Genomic DNA, 10,917 nt, shown 5'->3' on the forward strand with positions numbered 1-10,917 from the left:
TTGATTTATAACTCCACTATTTACTTCCTACAGGATCTAAAATACATAAACAGTAATGACAAATCGGTGGTTTTGGACTCAATGTAAAATAATTTTTGACAAGAACTACATAAAGGTGGGGGAATGGAGGAGTATAGGAACACAGTTTATGTGTCCTATTGAAGTTAAGTTGGTATCAAAGAAAAACAAGATTGTATAGATTTAAGATGTTAAATTTAAGCCCCATGGTAAACACAAAGAAAGTATCAGAGAATATGACCAAAGAGATGAAAAGTAGAGTATGGGTTACAAGAAGTGGGGGAAGGAGCAATGGGGAGTTAAGAAATGAGAGTAGGGTTTTTGTTTGGGGTGAAGGGAAACTTCTAGAAATGGATGGTCAGAAGGTGATAGCATTGCAACATTCTAAATGTGATTAATCCCACTAATGGAATGCTAGGGAGGGGTGGAATAGGAAGATTTAGGCTATATATATCTTTCCACAATTGAAAAATTAAAAAAAAGAAAAAAAAGACAGTCTAAATAGATGACAATTAAATGCCAAGGATGATCCTGGATGGGATCTGAGTTGGGAGGAGAGGAGGCTCAAAGGGACACGGATGGGACACAAGAAAAAAAAAAGGAAATACAGAATGTAAGCTTTATATCAATGTTGAATTTCTTGAACTTCTTATCTGCGTTTAATGAGATTGCATAAAATAATGTTCTTGTCCATGGGAAAGGTATATGTGAATTATATTGTTTGTTCAAAGATATGCGCAGTTTGCTCTCATATGTTCAGAGGACAGAGCAATAGATGATGGGTGTTAGGGAGGGAGGGAGCGAGGGAGAGAGGGAGGGAAAGAAAGAAACAGTGGTGTAACAGGATCTTAAAGGTGATGGATCGGGGTATCAGGGGAGGGGGTTCGGGGTATGATGGAGTTCTATGTATGGGGTTTGTACTGTTTTTGCAACTGTTCCTGTAAGATTGAACTTATTTCAAAATAAAATTTATTATTAAAAAAAAAAACTGAATTGAAAAGAAAAAAAAATTAGCCTACTGAGCTGCATCTCTTCCTCAGTTGTGAGGAAGCCTGCTGTGTATTAAACTTTAAATGCTAAACTGATTTAGGATTTAGTATATGGACGATGATCACTGCTATCCAAAATAATGGGAGATTATCAGTTTTAATTTACTGGTTGGCTTAAATAATATCTGCACCTAACTGCTTACCAACAAGAAATAATGAGTGTAGTGGAGCTTTAAGTGGCTCTACCACAGAGATAAGAAACAGAGGTAAGAGGATCTAAATAAGAATTTCCAAGGGGAAAAATACATATGTTTATTAGAGAAAGTGAAGCACATGCATATGTTAACATAAATTTTGCTTACCTGGACCATAACTGTCCCTGTCTCTGTCTTACCAGTTTTCAGGGCCCAAAGGAAGACAGAAAAGGGAAGAGAGTGAGCAGAGTAAGTGAACAAAGACAGCAGGCAGGGGACCCAAACAGGAGGAGAAAATAAGGAATTCTACAGATTATAACAATCTGGGAGAATCCAAAAACAGCTACTGGAGATTCTGGTTAAAACCAAGAAATCAAACAGGAGGCAAGCTATTTAGGCAAGGGGTAATTAGTACCACCTAGCCAGATAATCCATAGGACATGTGCCAAAGGCAAAGCACAATGTGAATTTTAGTCTATGTTCTCTACAGGGCACCCTTCCCAAGGCTGCTTTCCTCTAAAGCAGTGGTCCTTGCTTCTGAAGGAGTCACAGACAGATCCATTTAAGAACCTGATAAAAGCTAAGGAATCATCCAAAAAACTACCTGGGTGCGCACACATGCAAACACACAATTTAGCACAGTTTCAGGGGGTTTTGGAAATCCTTTTCATGTCTGATCCATGGTTCCCAGATACTGTTTGTGGTAGGTGGTACCCCAGAAAAATATGTCCTTAACCTTCACCCATTCCAGTGGGTGTGAACCCACTTTAGATAGGACCTTAGTGAAGCTGTGGCCAACTGAATCAGGGTGGGTCTTTTTTTTATACAGTTTTATTGAGATATATTCACATACCCTACAGTCACCCACAGTGTACAATCAATTATTCACTGAACAAATAGCTGTGCATTCATCGCCAGAATCAATTTTTGAACATTTTCCTTACTCTGAAAAAAATAAAAGTAAAAAAGAATACCTAAAACATTCCATCTCCCCCATTCCACCCTATTATTCATTTACTTTTTGTCCCTATTTTTCTACTCATCTGTCCATACACGGGATAAAGGGAGTAGGAGCCACAAGGTTTTCACAATCACACAGTCACACCATGTAAGCTATGTAGTTATGCAATCGCCTTCAAGAACCAAGGCTACTGGGTTGCAGTTCGACAGTTTCAGGTATTTCCTTCATTGTGGGTCTTAGTCCTATTAATGGAGGCCACAGAAAGAAAGTCATGGGGAGGAAAGGAGGCAGGAAGTCAGCTGGAACCTGGAAGAGAAAGGAGAGGGCATCACCACAGGATGGAAAAGCCAAGGAACCCCAAATACTGCCAGCCCACCGAAACACTATTGACACCGGGAGGAAACAAGCCTTCTGGCCTCCAAAACTGTGAGACAATAAATTCCTGTTGTTTAACCCACTGTGTGGTATGTCACAGCAGCCAGGAAACTGAGACACCTTTTTAAAGGCCTCAAGTCCCAAAATGACCCCACCTATTACAATATATTCCATTCCATACAATCCATCAAAAATGAAAATGATTCCCTCCCTGCCATTAATCTCAAGCAGTTCAGAAGAAGAAAACAACTGAGGCACTCACCCTGGTGAAGTAAGACGATGCTGAAAGGGGAATCAGAAGGACTGGATTTGCGTCCTGGCTGTTATCAATCATGGATATTACAATCGTAAGTAAGTCAGATAAACAGAGGTTTCCACATTTTAAAAGGGGAGCAGTATTTCTTGGTTCAATGAACATTTAATGATCATCTGACATGTCTCAGGCCCTATGGGCAGGTGCTGGTGAAACAAAGACCCATGAGGCAGCCCTCAAGGAGTTCACCAGACAAGCAAGCAGTTCTCCAACAATGTGATCCACACTCCAGGAAGGGGCCTCCCTAGCGGACTCTAAGTGGACTAGAGTCTAGTCTTGAGCATGTTTCCTAGACAGACAAGGTAGGCACAGGGTATATCCCACATATGCAAAGACACCAAGGTGTGAGAAGGCAGCTGGATAAGGAGCTGGATAAAGAAACAGCCGATACTACCATTTAAGAAAACTGAGCAATAAGGGTAGACAACAGGTAGGAGAATGTGTCATCAGCAGACACTGAAAGGGAGGTATTACAGAGTAAGCAGCCTGATTTATCCTGTCTGTCCCCAGTGTAAGGTATTAGAACAGAGGTCACCTTATATCCTACTTTAAAATGTAGCCAACTCACAAAAGGTAAAAACTACCCTCATTTGAACTACAAATTTCTAATAAAGAAAAATGACCAGTCAGTTAAGAATTCCACGGTTCATAAACCATGATTAATCAACCAAATTCTTTCTGAGCCACCACTTACTAGAAACATTATTCCCTGACGGAGCCTTCTGGTCTCTTCCCTGACAGGCAGACAGAACTCCATCCCTTTTCTCTGCCCTTCTCATGCCCCAGTCTAACTCAGACAGCAATCACCAAGGACTAAAGGAAAGGCAGAAAAAAGTGATCATGAACATTTCTCAAAAAGCCAGAATTAACTTCAGACTATATTAATGTTATTAGTATGTGCCAATCAGACTAAATTATTTTCCGGTAATCTCTCGTCTGCCCAACTGCAACCTTTCAAGGCCAATTCTCCATCTGTGTGTTTGGGATCCCACTTTCTGCTTTCTCAGGTTTCTGGCCCCAACAAATCATCTTTTTATTTCTTCTACCTCTGACTCCCTGTTTAGGCTCACCCCCTCCTCACCACCACCACCTCCAATCAAATGAACATGTCAAGTCTCCCTTCTCACGTAAGAAAGCATTCATTCAACAAACATTTATAAGTGTTTACCAAGTGCCTGGGGCCTCATGAAGCTCTATGAGGCAGTGACGAAGGTAACTCAGACTGAGAGACTCAATTCTGCGCCAACCCAGTAATGCCGTCCTAAGAAACCTCCTGGTAGCGGTCATGTTAGAAGAGCAACTCTTCAAGAGGGGTAAAAGGAGGAAGGGGCCAGAGTTTGACTCGAAGTAATAAATTCATTTTTCCTGCAAGAACTTCAATAAAAAGGTGTGTAAATTAAAAATACTCGTTATCACTAAGCAAGTCCACCTTTTAGTTATATCTAGTTTTTGCTCAAGAGTAAACCCTTTCTCTTCCTAGCACTCTTAGCCTTGCCAAAAAAAAAAGCACAACTCTTCTCAAACATTATCAGGTATAACATTATTGTGATAAACAAAGCAGAAAGCCAACGAACACTCTCCTCCTATACAAGCAGCATTCGTTTCGGCAGTGGTTTGCCTAATGCAAACTGTGTTCCCTAAATAATCTGCCGTTACATCCAATTCACTGCTAGGAAAGCGGAAGTCAGATACCACAGAAGCGCCCAACAGAGAATCACACCAAGCGTGGGTTGGAAAACCCTCTGAGGCAGTGAGACTGAGGGTTGAGGAGGAGGCAGTTAGGAAAAGGGCAAGAGGGTGTGCGTGTGCCAAGGCAGCCAAAGCCTCAAGGTGAGAGTGAGCCCCGGCACACAAGGAACAGAAACCATGAGAAAGGGGGAGGAGGGTGAGGTGGAAAATGAAGCTAGGGAAGCAAAGCATGGCTTGGATTTTAGCGCATGAGCAGTGGGAAGCCATGAAAGGCTAGCCACATCCCTCCACTTCTTCCCTTCAAGACGGGACTTCTTCAAAGAGCAGTCCACACTCATCTGCCTGTACTTCCTCCCACATGCTCCTCTCAACTCCAGGCAACCTGACTTCCACGCTCCGTGGAAACTGCTCTCTTCTAGGCATCTGTGAATCTTCAGCCCTGACCTGATTTGTCCTATCTTCAGGATGAGACCCTGCTGACCATAACGCCATCCCACCACTGATTCACTGATGCTCTCCCCATTTTATTGCTCATCCTCTCCTGTCTTTTCCCGCAAGGTCTTCTTTCTCTAACCACTCCCTCAAACGCTGTGTCTGTCATGATTCTGCCCCTGGCCTGAGGCATTCTCAAACCCTCTCTACCTTCCCTAGGTCATTTCATCACCCAAAATTATATCTACAGCTCAGACCTCTCTCCAAACTTATATACTAAACTATTTCCACTTCACTGTCTTATGCGTATGCCAAACCGAACAGCTTCAAAACCAAACACATCTACCTCCTTATCATTTCAAATCTGACTCCCTCCATCCCTCCCGCCACAGCCTGGATTCAGAAGCTCACCACTTCTCCCTCTCTTTTTAAATTTTTTCTTACTAGAACAGGTGTAGGTTTACAGAAAAATAATGCATAAAATACAGAGTTCCCATATATTACCACTTCTCTTCAGGTTTACTTCGGCAGACTGACCTGGGCTACCTGCCTACAGTTATCCCCATCCAATCCACTGCTAACAAGTAAATATGATCAGGGTTCCATAATGCTTAAAAGCCCTTGGTGAGTCCCTATTACCTAGTTCAAGTTCCTGAGTCTGATCTGCCAGAGCCTTACAGCCCCCTTCCTTACTCTCCAGCTTCTCTCCCATACTTCAACTCCATACCAGACTGCACCATGCTAAATTGTTGGTAGTTCTGGCATACTGTGGAGACATTTCTTCCTTCCTAGGAACACTAATTCTCCTTCCCACTCTTTTCACCTGGCCAACCTGTCCTTCAGGATTAGGTAAAGTAATCCCTTCTCCAGAAGACCTTGCCATACCCCCTTTTTGGGATACACAGGATTCCCAGGTATTCCCACAGCATGGCTTAACAGGTTTGCATTTATCACCGGGCTGTCTCCTTGGTCTTTAGACAAGTATCCTCAGTGCCTAGCACTGGCAGATAACAGGTGTTTGAAGAATGAAAGCACGGAATTGCAATGAGGCCCTCAGAGAGTGAGTCCTAGAGCATCAGCCCCCAGTGTGAGCAGAAGCCTGGTCAGTCACAGTCCTTCTGGACACCGAGGCTTGGAGCGGGGCTGGCACACTTAGGCATTCAGTACTTGTCTGTAGAATGGTATGTGAATACTCTAGGGTCCCAGGAAAGCATGTGGAAATACTGAGCCCAAGCTCTTTCTAGACTTGCTTTCCATTACTAACTTCCTTGGTTTGCAACCTATTTTTCCTGTAATGCCAGCATGCATGGCATGGTTTCTACCAACCAAGGAATGTTCTCATTCTTCCATCAGGTAAAAATAACAATAAGAGCACTGAACAGTCCTGTAAACTGAAAGATTCCAACCACAAGTCCAGGGAAGGATTAACTGAACTGTCTGAAAATGGATGTGAAATTTCCAGTGAATGTAGGCAGGTATGTTCTTCTGGTGAGAGGGATTATAGTTTCCATGGATGATACAAAAATACATATCAAACTGCTTAACCAGAAGGTTAAGCTAAATTAAGCTGTAGCATTCACTGGTCTCGTCTCAAATCTGAAGTCTAATATACCACCTGAACCTTGGAGTCTGTAGCCTCTGCTAAACCAAATGTAACTGGAGAAGACAGAGCTGGCAGGCTACCACAGAAAGATTTCTCCTAAATTTTCCATAATTGGAGGAATCCTTACCAGCATTCTTTAAAAGTTAGTACCCTCTTCTAACACACTCTCTATGCAATACGAAACAGAGTATTTATTATATTGCCTGCTAATGTGTTCCAGAAGAAAACGTTACATTATGAACACAGGAGAAAGGGGATATTTTTTTAATGTCATCGAATTAAACGGAATGGGGAAATGACCAGAACCGTCCAGATTTACAGGAAGGTTCCTTTTTTTTTTCCTTTTGCTGTACAGCATGAATAGAACAACAGGAGCAGCACTTGCTCACCAACCACTCAATTCAATCCCGGGAATAACGGGCTCATGAATCAAGAGTAGGGGCTAAGCAATTAAAGTATTTTTAAAGAAACAAAAACTAAAGTTTTGTTCGAATTAAAGGATACTCTGGTTGCTCTAAAGAAACTAGACACAAAAGAATTCACACCATGAGTACTGTACATGAGTTCGAGACCAGACAAGATTATTCTGCGGTGACAGACATCACTCCCCAGAGGCTCGACCAGGAAGGGGCACGACAAGCCTTCTGGAGCTCGACCTGAGAGGGCTTGCACGGATGAGTACGTTTGTGACACTCGCTGAGCTGTACACATAATACCTGTGCGCTTTATTATATGCAGAGTTCAACAGGGAGAATCAACAAGCGAACGAACTCTCATCATTTCTTTTAACTAAGACAACCCAGTCCTATTTTTGTTCCGGGAAGCCTCTTTGCGGAGATGCTCACCCCCACCCGCGCAAAAGACGCTCTTAGGAACCCCAGGAACTCCCACCCGCACCACCACGACCGGAGGCGAGCAGCACCCCACAAACGGAGCCAGCACACGCGCTCCGCCTTCCCAGACCCGCAACCTGCGCCGTCCTCCGCCCCAGGGTCCGAGACTCCGGGACGCCCCCGGGTCTGAGCCTCTTAGGCCTGAAGCCCCCGGAACCCCCCACAGACCTCCAACCCCGGCCCGGAAGCCCCCAGCCCGAGCCCAGCCCGAGCCCACCCTAACACGTCCCGGGTCCAAGCCCCCACCCAGCCCGAATCCCCCAGCGCGAACCCCTGGCCAGAGTCAAAGCCGAAGCACCCCTGCCGCCGCAAGGGGCCGCTGTGGCGCGGACCGCCCGAGCACACTCGGCTCACACGCGCGCGAGGCGAACCTCCTTCGGCCTCTGTGTGGAGGGAGGGGGAAACAGCGCGGCGCAGGCGCCCTAGCGCCCCCGTGAGCAGCCCGACCACTTCCGCCCAAGGGGGCAAGGGGAGCCAGGCCGGCTTGAGCCGAGCGCGCGGGGAGCAAGCGTGGCTACCGAGTTGACCCGCGACTCACCAAGTACAGCTGCTGCCAGCGACTCTGGGCGTCCAGCTCTTCGAACTCTAGCTCGACGGTGACGGACATGGCGGCAGGCGCGAGGGCAGCTTTGGCGGGCAGAGCGGCTCACGCCCCGCGCGGGCCGGGAACGCTGGGCGCCGTTGAGCGCATGCGCCGACCGTGCCGGCGGCGGAGGGAAGCACCTGGAGCGTCGGACGTCAGCGCGCCGACTCGGCGCGGGGAGGAGGAGTAGGGCGGGGAGCGGGCGCGCGGGGAGGGCAGCGGTGCGGAGCGCACGCAGGTGGGGGCGGGGCCTGTCCCCCGAGGCCCCGCCCCCGAGGCCCCGCTCCCGGCGCCGCGGGCTGTTGGTGCTGAGGCCGGGTCACCTGGGCGCGCCTGCTTGCGGTCCCGTTCCTCGCTCTTGTCCTTGGGGCTGATTTCTTTCTTGCGGCCTTGGAACTTTAGTTTAAACACCGTCTAGGTCAGTGTGGCCTCTCGTGCCCAACTTTGGAGCAAATGTCTCAGCCCAGAGGCCAGCTGCCCTCAGCCGGCGGGCTTTGTGCCAAACCACGGTGGCAAAAGGAGGGGCAACCTCTCCAGGAGTTCGGAGAAGGCGTCTTGTCAAGGAAGCATTTTACGACCTCTAAAACGAATAGATCCTCTAATGTCAAACAAATGTGCTCATTATGAAAATCACCTTGCCTCACGTGAAGATAGTTTATTGTTAGCGAACTTGTGGGCTCATGGGGTCACCTTCGTAACCAATGCAAAGGGTAGAAGATATTTAGCTGAGCTGTCCAGTGTTGAAGTTTAAATTTTAATCAATTAAAATGGAATGAAATTAAAAATTCAGTTCCTCAGTTTACTATCCCATTTCCGGGGCTCCCTAGCCACATGTGGCTGGTGGAGCCACATTTACAACACTTGGATCGTGGCAGAAACATCTATCCGACAGGGAGCCCTAGGATTAAAATACTTGGGGCAGAAAAAGTGTCCTTAAGTCAGTAAAATAATGAAAACCCTCATTAAAGCAGTAGGCTGTGGTAGCTAAAAGAAAAGGTAGTGACTAACAATGCTGTACCAGATACAGAAAATTAAACCGGCAACCAGCCTTTTCTTCCTAGGCTGTCTTCTAAATCTGATTGTCCTGGGTCCTACATCCTGACATTGACACTGATTATTTACAATAAAGGCACACTATCTCCCTGAATACCCTGTGGTTGTTGGCATCATTGGAGTCTTACAAAGAGATCAGCTCAAGGGATTGCTTTCCAACCTGAAAATATGTAGTGTTCTACCGAGAAAAGGCAACCAGATGGCCCACCTAAAATCAACTGAGACCTTGGAAGGTTGGCAATGTGGGGGTATTTCCCTGAATGGAGAGGTATCTTGATCTCAAAGCAACAGTTTGGATTCATAGCAATGACTTCAGCTTCTGCAGCCCACAGGCTAGGAGCAACTGGACCACTAGTCTACTAGACCAAAGGAAATGAGGCATAACAAGAGTTTGGAGTCTCTTCCACTTGAATAAGACCTGCCTTCTGAATTCATTTCCTACCTAAGAAACACCTCTTCCCCAGATAATTATACCCCTTTCAGGAAAAACTCCTTACTACCCATAGCCCCTATACCTAGAACTTCAGAGGGACAAAATATATCAAAATACAACCCAGTGGCCTAAAGTCTGTACATTTACAGAGCTGGGTAGATATTTTTTATGTAGCTTAGATTCCAGTGAAAGTGGAACTTCAGATAAATATATTTTTAAAAAATAAGCCATTTATTGAAATATAATACATAAATGTACCAAATCACAAGTGTGTAACTGAATGAGTTTTTACACAGTGAACACAGCTGTATGGCAATACTCAGGTCAAGAAAAAGAATGCTAGGTGTACACCTAAAATCCCCCTCAAACTCCATCCTAGACGCCTGCCTCACCCTGGGTAACCATCACCCTGCCCTGTAACACCATGGATTAACTTTGCCTTTTTTTGAACTTCATTTAATCATACAGTATGCACTCTTTTTGTGCCTGACTTCTTTTGGCCAGCATGTTTATGAAATTCATCCTTACATGTAGAAATAGTTCATTTATTCTTGCTGCTAAATAGTAATCAATTGACTGCATCACACTTTATTTGTTCTAAATTTGGCTGTTTCTGGGGTTTTTGTGAAGAGCACTGTTGCGAACATTTTTGTGCTTGTCTTCTGGTGGACGTGTGCTGTCATCTCTCTTGTGCATTTATCTAGGAGCAGGATTGCTGGGGCATGGTGTGTGTGTGCCCACCTTTACTATATAGTACTGGACAATTTTCTAAGTAGTTGAACCCCCCTGACATTGGACACAGGTCAGTGATGCCCATCATTATTCAATCTTGTGTAGTCATAGCAATAAGTGAGAAAGATTAAGAAATGGTATAATGATAGGAAAGGGTGAGGCAAAATTAATACTATTACAGCCAATATGTTGTATACAAAGAAAGTCCAAACTAATCTACAGGCAAACTATTAGATTAATAGGTGAATTTAGCAAAGTCACTGAATACAAAGTCAACATTTAAAGAATCAATTGTATTTCTAAGTAATACAACAAAGAATTGGAAAATAAAAATGTAATATGAATTATTAAGGAAAATATTAAACATAAGATTTGCAAGTTGTCTAGACTGAAAACCACAAACTATAACTGTGGAAAACGAAAGAACTAAGTAAATGGAAGGATAGATGATGTTCACGGACTGAAAACTTTAGGATGGTAAAGTTAACAGTACTTCAAGTAATCTATGGGTTTGATGTAAGCTCAATCAGTAGCCCACAAGATTTTTTTTAATGTGGAAATCGACACGCTGAATCTAATATTTATATAAAAATGCAAAGGCAAATATGCAAATAGCCAAAATAATCTTGAGGAAAAGAAAATTGGAGGT

The 10,917-nt window shown here is 44.6% G+C and overlaps 1 protein-coding gene across 3 annotated transcripts in view; it reads right to left on the reverse strand.

Moving 5' to 3' along the window:
* Positions 1-8,168, reverse strand: part of PTPN2 (protein tyrosine phosphatase non-receptor type 2) — a 104,211-nt gene extending 96,043 nt beyond the window's left edge. The window contains exon 1 of one of the 3 annotated variants that reach the window (XM_037805569.1): positions 8,006-8,167. In XM_037805569.1, the coding sequence (XP_037661497.1) occupies positions 8,006-8,074 (69 nt within the window). In that variant the 5' untranslated portion in view covers positions 8,075-8,167. Of the gene's footprint in view, positions 1-8,005 lie in introns of all 3 variants that reach the window. The other 2 variants (XM_037805570.1, XM_037805568.1) reach the window with 2 other exon arrangements.
* Positions 8,169-10,917: the final 2,749 nt, after the last annotated feature.

The sequence above is a fragment of the Choloepus didactylus genome, chromosome 16, assembly GCF_015220235.1.
Source record: "Choloepus didactylus isolate mChoDid1 chromosome 16, mChoDid1.pri, whole genome shotgun sequence".
NCBI lineage: Eukaryota > Metazoa > Chordata > Mammalia > Pilosa > Megalonychidae > Choloepus > Choloepus didactylus.